Source organism: Schistocerca gregaria, chromosome 3, assembly GCF_023897955.1.
Source record: "Schistocerca gregaria isolate iqSchGreg1 chromosome 3, iqSchGreg1.2, whole genome shotgun sequence".
In the NCBI taxonomy this organism is placed as follows: domain Eukaryota; kingdom Metazoa; phylum Arthropoda; class Insecta; order Orthoptera; family Acrididae; genus Schistocerca; species Schistocerca gregaria.
The window spans coordinates 848,143,907-848,160,809 of record NC_064922.1 but is presented as its reverse complement, the minus strand read 5'-3'; the positions used below and the strand labels follow the sequence as shown (position 1 = coordinate 848,160,809).

Sequence of the window (16,903 nt, the reverse complement as noted above, 5' to 3'; positions counted from 1 at the left end):
TGGCTATAATCTTAGCAAGGCTTGGGAACCAGCGATTGGGTTAATCAAGAGTATATCGAGCAAACGCATAGTTGTGACGACCACGGCGGACAGAGCCATCACACCGACGTCATCTCAGACGCCGTCGCAATCTGTTCCACCGCGAGACCGTGGCGCGGGGCGCGGACGGCGGAGGGAGCGCGCCGCGGGCGGAGGGTATTTAAATCGGCCGCCGCCGCGACCGAACCCAGTTCCCCCTGAGCAGCCATAGCGTACGGATCTCCGTGCCGGCACGTTCACAGGAGCTCAGTCCGTCAGTTCACCTGATGATGGCGACATGTTTGATCGCCGAAATATTGTGCCCGTTGGACACTATAGACCGGCAGTACACCCGTGGATATTTTGATTATCTAGGAGATGGTGATTCTAAGGGATATAAAGCTGTAGAGGAAATCAAACATTATGGCAATGAAATTCACATTAAAAAACAAGAGTGCATTGGACATGTGCAGAAGTGCATGGGGGCTTGCATGAGCAAACTAAAGCAGACATTATGATCCCGGAAGCTTAGTGATGGTAAGACCCTTGGAGGAAGAGGAAGATTGACAGATGAAGAGATCGACAGATTGCAGAGGTATTATGGGTTTGCAATTAGGCAAAATGCAAGAAGCATTGAGCATATGAGGACAGCAGTATGGGCATAATTTTTTCATACTGCATCAACAAATGAGCACCCACAACAGGCACTGTGTCTCACAGGCGATGACTCATGGCATAAGTACCAATCACTAAAGGAATATGCCCTTAAAAACAGTTTGCCATATGCGGTAATTGATGTAATTAAGCCCATATTCAGAGATTTATCACAGCCGAAGTTACTGGAAAAGTGTTTACATTGGAAAAGTGTTTACATGGGAAAAGTGTTTACATGGGAAAAGTGTTTACATGGGAAAAGTGTTTACATGGGAAAAGTGTTTACATGGGAAAACACAAAATCCGAATGAAAGTGTAAATAATTTAATTTGGACTAGCATTCCCGAAAGAGTGTTGGTACAGATAAAAATGTTGCATTTTGGAGTGTATGATGAAGTGTCAACATACAATGAAGGAAACATTATCAAATGTGATGTGCTGAAACATTTAGGTTTCCAACCAGGACACAACACAATTTCCAATAATCCACCATATGGGGCAAGAATGTATTAAAAAAACTTTGGAAGCAATTTCCCGTAACTTTAAAAGTTTCATCTTTGAGGAACATTTTCTCAAAAACTGCTAACAGTATATCAATGAAATTTATACACAGTATTGTTTAGCCTACTTCTTTTCCTTCATTTTTATAAGAAATTGTAAACAAATATTGTATAATTCAAGAGTTATAGAAGAAAAAGTGCAAAATTTTAGAGAAAAAAATAAGCATCTGTTTCAAAAAATTGTAAAACAAACACCAATAAATATTTCTTAAAATGGCATTATAACTGTGTAGAGAAATATTCACTGAACATGTAGTCCAAATTTCAGAGGATTATGTTTAAAGGCTTTAGAAAAAATGTTCCATCTATTTGTTAAAATTAACATGGAGGAGATGGATCATTGTGGCTCCCCTTAATCCATACTTCCTTAAAAGCCAGTGACATTTTAGCTGCTGAGCTTAAGACATATCATATAGGTTCTGAAACATTTTTAAGATTCACAATGATGGTGCCATTTAAATGCTGTAAACAGACATACATAGAATGTGATAGGGTGCTAGTGAAACTGGATTTGATTACAACATGAGTGTGTCCACTGGTAATACACACATGTGATGGCAGATGATGACATTCCATATAAAAATATAAAATTTGTGCTGCACCCAAAAAATTGCTCATTTTCTTTCTTCATCAAGTTCGTACAGTTGTTGCTCCTTCAAGCTGAGGCAGCGGGACGGATTTGTATGAGCTTTGGAATGGAGATAGCCTATATCCTGAATTAACCCACAAAATACCTTTTATTCTGGGGGGCATATACTCCCATGGGATGGGTAATGCCCATACAATGAAAGTTAATGAATTTATTAAGTTTAGCAAAGAGATTAGTTTTTAACTGTTTTGACAAATGAAATAAGTACATACATAAATCTTTGACACTAGAAATACTCCTGTAGGATAAACGCATCACTACATTGTGTAGCTATGTAATGTATGCACATGAAAATATTTCACAGCACATAAAATGTTTGGGAAGTGTATTGAATTGCGATTTTATTGGGATTCTTAAACACTGACTTAGCTTTTCTGTTTGGAGTTGAACGATTTATAATTTCTTTGTAGATTTCGTTTGCTTCTAGCATCTCAATGGTTCAGAAGAATTAATGTCGAGTACTTGGATTGTGGAAGTATATTGGATTGGGATATTATTGTGATCATTGGACACTTACTTAGTTTTCCTCTTTAATGGTTCATATTTTCGTTGGTGGTTTGGATTGTTTCCAATATACTGAAACTTTGCTTTTCAGACACAGACGTGGTTCTTCTGATTAGATTTAAGTGATTCATATTTTCTCTGGTGATTTTTTTGGCTTTGAAGATGCCAACAATTTGTTTCTCTATTAGGTTCATCGTTTCTTTTCTTCGTTTAATTGGCAGTGGTTTTGGATTGCAAATTGTGTCATTCATTTGGATGTATTGTTGTCAGTGTAGATTGTTTAGGTTGGATATCTTACAACATCAATTCTTCAGTTTAGGTATTACTGTCTACATTTCTAATGACCGGCAAACACACAACGAATCTTTCACAAAGCTCACAACAAGCTTGAACTACGAAAATAGCCAGGCAGCAACAAGCGTCAGCTCATGCTGAACAGCAGTGAATTGAGCAGGCGGAGCATCAGGCAAATGCTCGAGCAGCTTAATGCTTGGCACAGGCCGGCACTTGACATCAGCAAAATGCTGATCGCACTGCATCTCGGCGTACAGCTGAGACGGCAGAGCAGTTATGTGCACGACAACACTGTACAACAGAATGTGTGGCCACTCAGTGTGCTTCTACATCTACACACATACCCCGCAAGCCACCTACAGTGCGTGGCAGAGGGTACCCTGTACCACAACTACTCGTTTCCTATCCTGTTCCACTTGCAAATACAGTGAGAGAAAACCGACAGTCTATATGCCTCTGTAAGAGCTGTAATTCGTTGTATTTTATCTTAATGGTCCCTCTGCGAAATGTATGTTGGCAGCAGTAGAATCGTTCTGCAGTTAGCTTCAAAGTCCGGTTCTCTAAATTTTCTCAGTAGTTTTCTTTGAAATGAATGTCTTCTTCTCAATAGCAAGTTCCACTTGAGCTCCAGAGCATATCTGTAATGCTTTCATGCTGATTGATACTACTAGTAACAAATCTAGCAACCTGCCTCTGAACTGCTTCGATGTCTCCTTTCAATCCGACCTGGTGCGAATCACAAACACTGGAGCAGTACTCAAGAGTAGGCTGCATTAGTACAGTATACGCGGTCTCCTTTACAGATGAACTACACTTTCCAAAAATTCTTCCAATAAACCAAAGTCGAACATTCGACTTTCTTAACATGGTCGTTCCATTTCATATCACTTTGCAACATTATATCCAGATATTTAAATAATGTGACCATGTCAAGCAGGACACTACTAATGCTGTATCTGAACATTACGGGTTTGTTTTTCCTACTCATCCACATTAACTTACATCTTCTACATTAAGAGCTAGCTGCCTCATTCATACACCAACTAGAAATTTTGTCTAGGTAATCTTGTATCAATCTACAGTCACTTATCTTTGACACCTTCCTGTGCAACAAAGCATGATCGCGGACAACCTCAAAATTTCTGCCCACCCTGTCTGCCAGATCATTACTGTATACAGAAAATAGCAACAGTCCTATCCCACTTCCCTGGGGCACTCCTGATGTTACCCCCGTCTTGGATGAACGCTCACTGTTGAGGTTAACATACTGGTTTCTATTACTTATGTACTCTTCGAGCTGGTCACATATCTGGGTGCCTATTCTGTATGCACATGCCTTCTTAAAAAGTCTGCAGGGGAACACTTTTCAGAAATCTAGAAATGTGGAATCTGGCTGTTGCCCTCCATTCTTAGTTCACAGTATATCATGTGACAAAAGAGCAAGCTGGGCTTCGAATGAGCGATGCTTTCTAAAGCCATGCTGATGTGGACGTGAGCTTCTTGGTCTCTAGGAAATTTTTTATATTCGAACTCAGAGTTTGCTCTAGAATTCTGCAGCAAATCTATGTTAAGAATATTGGTCTGTAATTTTCTGGATCAGTTCTTTTACCCTTCTTATATACAAGAGTAACATGCGCTTTTTTCCAGTCGCTTGGCACTTTGTGCTGGCCAAGAGATTCACGATATATGAAAAATAAGTAAGGGTCCAATGACGTAGAGTAATCTTTGTAAAACTGAATTGGGACTCCATCCGGACCTGTCGATTTATTTGTTTTCAACACTTTCAGTTGTTCCTCTACACCACGGATGCTTATTACTATGCCATCCATATGGGACACTGTACAATGGCCAAATGATGGTACGTTTGTACAATTCTCCTGCGAGAACGATTTCTTAAATGCAGATTTTAAAAGTTCAGCCTTCCTTTTGCTATATCCTACTGCCAAACCAGACTGGTCAAGTGACTGGATGGAAGCCTTAGACCCACTTAGCAATTTTACACAGGAACAGAATTTTTTTTGGGTTTCCTGCCAGATCTTTAACCTAGGTATGGTGGTATATGTTGTATGCTTTGTGCATAAATCTTTTCATAGATACACACATTTCTAGTAATCTTTGTCTGTCGTCATTTACACATCTTCTTCTGAGACAGCCAAAGATGCAACTTCTTGGCATCAGGAGAACGCAGACTGCATGGCCTCTGTGTGTGCCTCCAAAACAGTAAAAGAGGCCGATGTGTGCCTAACTCGGTGTTGCTCAACACTAAGCTGAATGTCAGCAAATATTTACAATGAACACTGGGGGATTTTTTTTTTTTTTTTTTAATGTGCTTTCAACTTTGATCCAACTTTAAATTAGACTATAACCACAGACTCATCAAGGCATGCAAATTTTGCAGGGCACTGAAATGGAAGGAGCAAATGGTGGGAATGTGCTTCTCTGAGGGCAAGACAGCCCACATTAGAAGAGAAACACTATCCATTAAAGGAATTATTTTCTAGAGAGACTGATGAGGCACAGCAGTTCCTAAACTATATAATTCGTTTTCACACTACCCCCTTTGGAGCACACAGAATTCTCTCCATGCCTGGGTTTTCCCCGATCTTTAAGGTGCAAGGGAAAGTACACTATAAAATAGGGTGCCTTTTATCTTCATCCACAGATGAAGCTCAATTTTTGCAAGTTTACTTTATTGGAGACGACGCGGTGGTGACTCAGACTCTACTGAAAATTCACAATCAAAATGTGTTGGTGCAAGAGTTCAAAACAGACAAGAGCTGCAAGACGGCGATCAACACGGATTGTGCGCTGAATGGACAGCACATGCGCGACCCCACTACAAAGAGGTCATGGCTGTGGTCTTTGTGACACGGTGCTGACCTCGCCAGGCTCGGTGACACATAACACTACTACGATGCTCTACCATATCACATTATGTTTTGAAATGGGTAAGAAGGATATCTCTTCAGCATCCCTCAAATGAATCTGTCAACTGGGTGACCAAACCTGAACAAAAATGACACGCGTGGATTTCTACACATTTCACCTGATGGTCTGCAAACATGAATACAATTTTTTTGCTGTGGTGTTGGGTTTATCTGTACCAAATCTTGGTAGATGTATGCGGAGGAGGAGAGGGAATGTTGAAGGGAAATAACAGGCGCAGAGAATTATGCCCACCTGCAAGATGCCATTGTGAAGGCCAAGAACGAGAATCCTAATGATGTAAGTCAGATAGTCATCCTCCAGTTGTCATTTATGAAAAGGACGAGGTACCTTCACAAATATATCCAGGACACTTTCTCCTATGCTGGGAACTATGGTTGGCTGGACTTAATCATCACCTTCATGTACAACACAACCTGGTCTGAGATCAGAGAACAAATGATGGATGGGCATAAACTGACAGACTGCTGTAATATCTTCACGATGCAACATTTTAATGTTAAAGTGCAAGAGCTGGTGGCTCTCCTCATAAAAGGGCATATTTTTGGTAAAGCAAAATGCTTCAAGTATTCCACTGAGTGGCAGAAATGTGGCGTGCCACACGTGCACTTGTTGCTGTGGTTAAAACAGAAATTACAGCTGAACCAAACCGATCAGGAGATATCAGCAAGTTGCCTGACCCCATTATGGACAAATTGATATATGACATGGTCACTAATATCCTACTCCTCGGTCCTTGCAGAATGTAAAACCCTACATCCTCAAGGATGAAGGATGGGAAATGCATCAGAAAGTATCCTTGGGCAAAAAGAGACCAAAACGAACAAAGGGCAGATATCTACTGTAGAGATGCAAAGTAGTCGAGAGCAGGGGACATATGGCCACAAAGCGAGAGGTACTGTGTCAAGACATCATAGTGTGCAGCATCTGGGTGGTCCCATACTCACTGCACTTTTCCAAAATTTTTAATGCCCAAATTAATGTGGAGTTTTGTATCTCAGTCCCAGCAATTAAATACATTTGCAAGTACATAAGCAAAGGCAATGACCAGGTGATATTTACTGTGCAATGGCAGAGCTACACTAATACTGTCCCAAGAGACAAAGTGCAGATATTTAGAACAGGTCGATATGTGAGCAGCAATAAAGCAGCACTACGGATATTGGGGCTGCTGATTTGTGAGCAGTACAGAATACTGTCACATCTTGCAGTGCAGATGCCAACGGCACGTGCCTGTAGTTCACGGTTGCCAATTTGTGCAATCAAGTAACGACATCGCCTACTACCAGTCATACATTTTTCCATCTGTGCCAAACAGACGAGTTTTCTGTATGCAGAACTGCAGAAATATTGCACATGGCACACACCACGGAAAGAATGGAAGTGTTGTGTACAGGACACCCTGGTTGAAGGCTGGCAATGTGTGAAGGGGTTAGATGCCCAAGGCAGAATTTACACCGTGCATGTAACACACTTTGAGTATTAATGAGTACAGCTGCAACTGACCTGCACCTGGGGCCCCATCAGTTTTCAGGCTCCCAAAACAGTCTATGGTCATCAAAACGCCATGTTCCAAGCATGTGACGCAATGGGGCTTTTGAAAGGTAACTGCCTGCTGGCTTATGATGTAGAACACTGTATTCTGACAGTCACTGACCAAGTTGGGAGAACTCTTTCCTGTCATGTAGAGCAACTGCAGACTCTCGAACCCCATAACACTTTGGGACAAACAGAAAACCGTATTATCAGAAGAGATCGTACACAGGTGCTAATAGACCTCACAGGCCAGCGACTACATGTATTTCAACGAAGGGCTGAAACTTATTGAGGAAAAAGTTTTCTCCATGGTGGGAAAATGGTTGTCTGATTTCAGCATGCACACCTCATGAATGGGGGATCTGTGCACAGATTTGCTCAGGGAGATCAGTTATGACACCACAGCCTTGGGAGCTCAAGTCACCCAAACTGCACATTTTTAATAAATAAAATTCTGAGTCAGTTGGAGAATGGAGTATGGGTCTTTATTTCTTGGATGCACCTGGGGATAATGGCAAGACATTCATGTTGAATTTTCTACTGGCACATCTGCGGATGTGCAGAAATGTTGCACCCCCTGAGATGGCTGCAACCTCGTTCAGCAGAGGAAGAATGACCACTTGATATTCAAGCTTCTGCTGAACCTCACGAGCGAGGAAACGCCAATTTGCGACATAAGCTGCTGCAGCAGTGCAAATTGATTGTCTGGGATGAATGGTTCATGCCACACAAGCGTGTGCTCGAGACACCAGATTGAAGCTTGCAAGACATCTGCGGTAACCGAATGTTGATGGGTAGGATGGTTGTCTTGCTCGCAGAGTGCTTCCGACAGATGCTGCCGGTCGTTGAGCGAAGAACTGCGGCAGATGAGATCATCACATGCTTCAATTCTTTGCCAGTATGGGCAAATGTAGGAAGAATGCACCTCACAACTCATATGAGAGTCCGTCTATACCGAGAGTCTCGACACTTTGCTCAATACCTCTTGGAGATCAGTGAGGTCCACTTGTCAATGGATGCAGAAGGCTTAATAAATTTTGAAAGCCAATTCTACAGTGTTGAAAGCTTGGGAGATAATCTAATTAATGAGGTTTTTCCGAGCTTTAAGCAAAACTTGTGCAATGAGTAGTGGTTATGTGAAAGAGCAATACTGGCACCAAAGAATGAATTGGCGAGAAAAATGAATAAAAATATTATTGGTGCAAAGCAGCTGGTGAGGTGACCATTGACATGTCAATTGATATAGCGATGACAAAAAAAAAATGCTATTACATATCCTGAAGAGTTTATAAACTCAGAGCTGTTGGGAGTGCCATCCTACAAGTTGGAGCTGATGGTGGGTTGGCTGTCATACTGATGCATAACCTGGATGCACCAAGATTGTGTAATGGCCCCATTATACACATTCTGGAGCTGAGAAGGCATATTGTGCAGTGCACCAAGGAGTCAAAGGAGATGTGGTATTGATACCATGAATTCCTATCATCCCAACAAACTTGCTTTACCAGTTCAAACATTTTCAGTCCCCTTGAAAGTGGTCTTTAGATCACTAAAAATAAGAGTCAAGGACAAATGTTAAAACTGGTCGGTATTCATATATGCACACCATGCTGTTCGCATGGGCAGCTCTACAATGACTGCTTGCATTTATCGAGAGCCAGAAATCTCCACATATACACAGAGAACAATAAGACTTGGAATGCTGTTTAGAGATTTATTACAATAGTTTTCTGTCTCTCCACACACACCAACAAAACTATTATCTTTTCTGTGGTAGGCGTGTTGCGAACAGTATTGAAATCATTTACTCCCTTTCCTGGTACATTTTCTAATTCACTACTTGGTCACAGAAAAAGTTTTTCCCTTGAGTAAACGTGTGAGATGTACTCTGTCAGCTTCTTCCCTTGTCTGAAAAATTTGGTGATATCCTCATTCTTCCTGTAATCTCCATCATTTTTTATAACACTTCTCTTCGTGCCATCCAGATTTCACCAGTTCAGTGTCTTCACACAGACCACTTTAGCTAATACTGACATGTCACATAGACTAGCTTCCAGATATAGCTACTACTCATCCTTTCTAAGTCCCTTGTTATGATTTACACAAATAGATGAACACAAATTACTGATAATTTGTTATACTCTTTATTTCTGCTCGAAAATGAATTTGCCACACAATTAATGAAAAGATCATTATCTGTATAGCCACTATTGCAGTTACACTGTGTGTGCATTGCTTACCTTCTGCTGTATGCTTAACAGTTACATAGGTGGGTGATTACATGAGAGACTGAGTCTGAGGTATTTTATTTTACTTTTAATTTATGCTGCAATTTTCTGCATCTACAAAAGTTAAATTTTACTGTGCTGAAAAAATTATTACACTTAGAAAATTACTTGAGGAAATATAGATGAACAAAGTCTGCTCATTTGTAAATGAGGTTTGAGCACAATCAGTTTGCTTTTTATGTTGACAGCTATTTCAAGTTAGGCTCCAGCCACTTTTCTTTCAGTTGTTACATTTCAAGAGCAGAATATTATCTTCTGGACATATTCCGCATTTTTTAGATATATAGCTACTTTACAAAAATAAGCAGGTGTTTATGGCAATATATATAACAAAAAGCATTAAAAAGTATACTCTCCAACTCAGCAGTAACAGCAATTCTGTTTACATTAGGTTATGCATGAGAAAAACCAATAAAAATACTCAATGACATATAGAGCAGTGCTTAATTTGTAAACAACCAGTGGCTATGTAGAAATGTTAAAAGTACGCCCACCTGGACAGCTGAGGGCATTAATGCGCTTGCTTCCAGGACACAGGGATGTGTGTTGGCAGTAGATCAAATCCACCTCTTGGATTAACGATGGAGGCTAGTGGGCCAGCCACAATGGCTGTGGTCTTTAGGCATTTTTCCAGGATCAATGGAAGCGTCCAGTTCCACTCATCAGCTTTGATCCGTGATGTAAGGCTGTTGTGGTATGAGACGTCACAACGATGCGGAGTTTACTTTGTGAGAGTGACGTGTTTGTAAATGTCATTTTGATGTGGGATCGGTGGTGTGTTTATGTGCCGTGTGTTAGATGATGTTTCTGGTTTAGTTTGAGTGTTTATAGGTGGCGTATTGTTGCGGTCAGTGGTTCTTTCTGGTGGTGTGTTTATGGGTAGCGTGTTATGTGGCCTATGGGGTTCATTTGCATCGTAGCATTGCACGTGTGTGGTATCGTGGTTAACTGTGCTTTCAGTGGAATATTTTTCAGTGAGTTAACGATTTTGGTTTTGTTATGTCGATGTTATTGTAGTTTTTTTCTGTTCGTTGTGTGTGAATTTTGATAGATTGCTTTATTTGTGTCTTTGGTAGGTATGGATGTGACTGATAAGGTCAACAGTTTTTGGTTGTCACCAATGATGGGGGACAGTGTGTTGTGTAATAAAATTTCCTCAGCTATTCGGCCTGTTGGCTGAAGACGTGAAGTGTTCAGTGTGTCGTGAAGAAATGAGGCTTACTAAAGTTCCGGTGTCTCAGACAAGGGATGGCTGTATGTGAAGATGTCGGATAACTTACGTCGCTTCATTAGGCTAGGTTCCTGGTTCGAGAAGTCTAGGTTGGACATACAAGAAATTGTGTAAATGACGTATCATTTTTGAGGTCAAGGGAAGTGTTCGATTCCAATTTTGATTTTCAAGTGTGGTGGCGGTGAAAGTTTTGAGATTTATAGTTCGGTATCAGTAGTTTCTGTTGACCTATATAGGTCAACAGAAGTGATCAATTCCAGTGGATTTTGTGTGTAGTGGAATTTGAGAAGGTTGTGAGGTCTTGATATTTTAGTGTTTCTTTTGTTGTTTGGTGTAGCGGCATGTGTTTATATTTAGTTTGGCCCCACCCAAAAATCCCCAGTTCCCCCACTTGTCCCGTTAGTTTCATTATTTTTTGGAGGAATATCTATTTGGTGGTTTTTCGATCTATTTTCGTGTTTGTTGTCATGTTTACATGATGATGTCATAGGAGCGGTATGGAAGTCGTGAATGGTCGTTTCCGCCATATTGGTGACGTCATTTGTCAAAGTAGAGAGGTGGAATCAGACACTTCCGTTATCCCGATGGTAAACTAAGGTAAATACTAGTCTGATTCCCTTGTCTTGCCTCAGATACATGATTCTCAAATACCTTGAGAAATGATGTCACATTTGACAGAATATGGACAGAGTGGGTACCATGGGTTTCTTCCTGGGGGAGGAGGAAGTTGGTGGTAGTTTTAAAATGATTTTGGGAATGGCGATAGCATTGTAATAATAGTCTATATATGTGTATGGTTAGTTCTCTGTGAAATTGCAGAGACAGCATACCAGTCCCAACCCAACACTGGTTGGATAAAGAACACTAGAAAGGAAGATAATGTTAAAAAGTAAGTCTGTCCCAACAGTGACAATTTTTGGACTGTTACTAAGTCTAAACCATTTAACAGTTCTGGTCATTTTCAAGTTACATTGGTTAATATAACAAGTACCTTGCTGGTTTACACTTATACTTATTTATCATTCATTAAAAGATTGGGATAACATCAGCAGAGTGCATGAGAAAACTTTGAGAAAAGATCTGTAACTTAGCCTGAGGTATAAATTAGGTTGTATTACGACAGTTTTATTCCCAAAAATTCCATTAACAAGCTTCGTTGTCATACATTTGCTCTTTCTGAATATTCGATGAATTACGTCATTGTGGTTAGACCGGTATCTGATAGCACAGGTTAAATTAAATTAATCATTCTGGTTGTCAAAATATTTGACTCTTTCTTCCGAGGGTGTCAAGATTTCCGTTGTGAGAGTGTGACAATATCCCTGACCTCAGCAACCATGGACAATGGTCACGTGTGTATGTTTTCTACTTTAGAGGAAGACCTTCTGGCCAAAAGCTTACATGTATAGCAGTATTTTTGTTGTGCCTGCCTGTGACTCAACATCTCCTCTATATGGTTAGCAGCAATCTATCTTTTTCGTAATAGTGTCATTATCCCATCTTGGATTTTTAATGATTAATATTGTGACATTTATTGACATTTCATTGGACAGAGCAGGGGTGTCCACCCCATGGCCCAAAGTAAGTATGAGTGTAGCCCAAGATGTGAACATCTATCACACAAGCAAGGTGGGGGGCGGGCAGAATCCATTTCTTTTAAGTTATGATACAATGAATATTTGCCATCTGAAACTTTCATAAGCTCATCCTACACATCCCCCCTCTTCTTTTTAAATGAGTGCATAATTCCATAATTCACAGAGTTCTTTTAAATGTTGGTGGGCACACACAGCTATGTCCTTTTGCTGTATCACCATTATCAAAGTTCAATGGGCTATTAAGAGCTCAGTTTGTAAACCTCTGATATTCAGCGTTAAAGGGAAAGTAAGACAATTATTCATATGATCATATATCATCCTTTAATTTATTTCTTATTTATACTTGTTGATATGTTTGCCTGACAGTTTGAAAGTTGTCCCGCCCATGACCTAAACAGATAACTGGGAAACAACAATCATTACTGAGTTGTATAAATGAAGGCATATTAACAACAGGCCAAAGCATGTTTTTTATTTCTGTTAAAAAGAAAATGATCACAATATGTTTTCATCTGCTCAATTCTACAGGCAAAATGTTTACTGTCGAGAGCCAATTCTTTATTGTTTTCCACATTTCTTCCAAGAGTGAAGCAACTCAATTTCCAGTTATTAATAAACACTGAAGTAGAGCAAACACAAAGCTGGTTTCCTTTTACTGTTCACTGCATGTGAATTATAGCACAAAAGAAATTTAAAGTGGACATGATTTAAATAGTGGTTGCCCACAGGTTGTCCCAAAACTTTACCTTAACCAAATAAGCTAGAAGTTGGTTGTATCTGTACCCCTCTCCCCCACAGCCCAGGAATATAAACAAATGCGGCTGCAGATATGACAGCAGTTATTTCTAAGATCCCTCTTACTTATATGTGACTGAAGCAGAGAAGTATTCTTTCTGCTGCCAAGTTCAACTGATATGGACAGCTATGTAATGACTACATCATGACTGGATTTTTAATACATAATATTATATGATTACAAAGTTTAATGATACAGTCAATACACAACACACTCACAACATATTCGTATTAGACCTAACAACGGAAACTGCACAACACACCTAGCATAAATCTGTCACATTTTGTATTGTGCTGGGAACTCTGGCATTCACATGCAGTCGAAATTCAATACTCACTCTCCAGGATCAATTTTTGGTTGTTCTTTCCTCGGTCGCCCGGGTCGAACTTTTAATGGACTGGATGGTGTCTTCCCACCTTGGTTGTTGGACATAAAGTGAGTGAAGATTTCGGTTTGTTTCAGTAAGTAATCAAAGCGCTTGCTCCGATCTGTAACCTTCGAAACACACAAATACACTTAATAGTAATTATACGTCTACATGGATGTTATCAAAAACATCACAGTGGTTTAGATCACTCACAACTTTCACTTCATAATCTTCTGGTTTCTCCCTCGATGACATCGTGTCGGCTGACGATGCATTCTACAGAAACATAACCAAAGTCATAAGATGACAGTCTATAAACAAGTTATTTCATACTCCAAAACAGAAATAAAAACATAAATAGTAAGGTAATGAACACCAAAACGTATTCCAGACAAAGAACGTCTCGAATTTTTCTTAAATTATAGGATACACCATAACGTACCGAGTTTTCACCAGTGTCCACTCCCTCCATAGCGTCTTCTGGTTTCGACATATTTACAAGTTTTCTATAAACACTAAACGTACACTTCACACACCGGGTATAATTGTATACTAAGACAGCGCACTATACACATATAATGGCGGGCACAATTTACAGTGCAACCAACATTACTTTCTACACTAGAACTCCATCTCCACGCAACAGTGGGTTAGACGCAGGTTAGATGGTTACCTTCCTGAAATACCAAAGTTCCTACTACAAAGAGCGAAACGACTTTCACTTTATTATGATTCCCGCGGGAGGAGAGGGATACCTGTGATCTCGGGATAGTTACAGGTCACTGCGGCTAGGAAATTATGGAATGATCTGTGTTACATTTTATATAAAATTCAATAATTTGTTATTATTATTTATTGGATTTATTATTCTACAATTCAGTCATTTCAAAATAGATGGGTTAATACGTAACTGAACAATAGGCCTTCAATTTTTCTTGCACTAAGTGCCGCCTCGGACATATTCTGGCTTAATGCCTGTACTCATGCAACGATCTGCCGGCGCAAATAGTTGCGCAAATGTCTGTGCATGTTCACACGACACAAATTCCAATCCACTGCTTGCCTGCCGTCTGTCGGTTTAGAAGAGGAATTTCAGTGGCAAACGACTACACTCTCGTACGGTAACCTCAAGTTTTATTCCATTTATTCAGAAATGGAGAAAATTCTATACCGGTCTATGTTCGCAGCGTGTGTTGCGAAAAACAAAAGGCCAGAAACAAATATACATATCGCAACGCCCTACAAAGTGTCTGCTTAAGAAAAGACGGTGTTCGCACATACATTTACTTAACGAAATGCAGGGCGACCTCGACGACTGGGGTCATTATTTGTGGTTGGATTTAGAAATTATCTCCTGGCTCTCATAACTCCTAGCGTAATACGGAAGAAACTTGTACGAGGAGAGCAATTTCTCCACATGAGTGGCTGACAGTGACGTTAAGATTCCTGGCAGCAGGAACGACAAGACTCTAGAATTTGCCACTGCAATTTCGAATCAAGCATGAAGTGAAGTCATGCCCAACAAAGATGAGCTTGTTTGTCATATCGTCAACCGACCGTAATTTCTCTGTTGAAGAATTATAAACATCTGCCAACTACCTGAACATTGATGTGCCATTTTAAAATTCACTCTGTAGATACAGACGAGAAACGCATGAGTAAAAAACAGCTGACTTGAACACGTTTTAGCGCATGATTGGCGACGATCTCCTGACTACACGCTCCAACATGTCTGCGAATATTTGATTTGAACCTACAGAGTTGAGCATTTCGTGCGAACCTCCAACTTCCAGGTTTGCCCACATCTCATTTCTGCCCAAATCTCCTGTCCACACACAACCATCTGACTGTGCAGATGTGAGTGCACAGAAATTTGTGCAAGCAGATCGTTATCGTTGAGGGCGGACTGGCATTTATTGCTGAAGACATCAATATCGAACTAACATAAAATATCAACAACTCTGTTCGGTGAATGAATTTTGCTTTGTATTGTGGGTGCATACAGCCCCCTGAGTTCTTCTGATAACTTCCGTCACCCTGTAAATAAATGGTTGAGAGTAGTAAATTCATGCTCATAGCTTTTACAGTAGGGAGAGGCTCTCCAGAAAGTTGTATATGTAACTGTTTGTTCGTAGACTCTGTATTAGATGTTTTAGATTTCGGAAATGCTACTCCTTGAGTGTATCAGAATAAAAATGTTGCCGTTCAGAGTTATAGGTAAGCGAGTGGCCTTTTCATACCTAAAATTCTGCTGTATTACTGTTAAGAGTATATTAATAACAAGGTGAGTACATTAGCCTTTACACAGTGAACACTCTTACAGAACTGACTAACTGACTGTTTTGCTAAACTCATTATATATACTCTACAGATGGCGCCATATGCAGGAAAATTGTGGATTCTTCTTTGTTGAAAACCTCTCGGTATTGTCGACATAGAAGTAATATATACTAACATGCCTCCTTACATTTATATCGTAATTAAAACACAATCAATTATAATAACAGTGCTTACTTAGTAGCATTCAGAATTTCTCGAAATTTTTAAAAAATTATCTTACTGAGAGGTTTGGTAAAAGTGTCTTCTACAGTGTTTCCTGAATCTATTTTACAATGTCAATAGCTATGGTTACATGACATTAATTCATAAATGGTAGTGTATTTTGATGTGCTTTGAATTTTTAGCAAAGTTATCATAACTAGTGATACTGACTGCTCTGAGTTGATGTCGTACACATTAGCAGGCTTGTCAGACGCTACAAGAAAAGTATTCAAAATATTTAGAATTAATGTAATCTCAGCGACAACTTCTGCCAATATTCAGCAGAGGTATAAGATTCCATAATATTTCTTGTTTCTCAGATTGCCAAAATATTACATTTTCAAGTAACCCATTCTACAGTATGGCTAAGTATATTAGCAGACAGTGAACAAAAGTTCATCTTGTTAGCAATAAACATAATGTACCACATTATGAGAAACTAGAATTGCAAATTAGTGTTAGAAAGTAAACTAGAATTAAAACTACTCATGTACAATATAAGATCCACAAAAATGTATTTTTAACTCTGATGTATGTACTGTAAATCCTTTAGTTTTATATATATACTGTGCAAGATATTTTATGTTTTTTCTGTGTAACCTGTTATATGCACATTGCCTAGATTGTAAGCACAATGATGTCTCTTACATTACAAGTATATTCCTGTACAAAAGATAATTTATGGGACCAATAAAAGTCGCAATAACAATCACAGTCACATAATTTGATGTGGACATATGATCTACCATCTACAAAACAATCTAAGAGAGCAACACTGTCAGACACTCCATTCATTAATTTGAGACCTTTCATTACGTACAAATACCTCAGTACTAGTAGTAGTAGTAGTAGCAGTGCTCACAAAGCATACTGAAAGTGAGTCTCATTATAACAGTTTCGAAATCTACTCTAATAGTTTAC

At 39.6% G+C, this 16,903-nt stretch overlaps 1 protein-coding gene across 1 annotated transcript in view; it reads right to left on the bottom strand.

Annotated features, from left to right (window-relative positions):
- Positions 1-14,142, bottom strand: part of LOC126354756 (chromatin-remodeling complex ATPase chain Iswi) — a 124,210-nt gene extending 110,068 nt beyond the window's left edge. Inside the window, exons 1-3 of the mRNA XM_050004638.1 lie at positions 13,884-14,142; positions 13,655-13,717; positions 13,412-13,569 (exon numbers count right to left, since the gene is read on the bottom strand). Coding sequence (XP_049860595.1) covers positions 13,412-13,569; positions 13,655-13,717; positions 13,884-13,934 — 272 coding nt within the window. The 5' untranslated portion in view covers positions 13,935-14,142. The remainder of the gene's footprint in view (positions 1-13,411; positions 13,570-13,654; positions 13,718-13,883) is intronic.
- Positions 14,143-16,903: the final 2,761 nt, after the last annotated feature.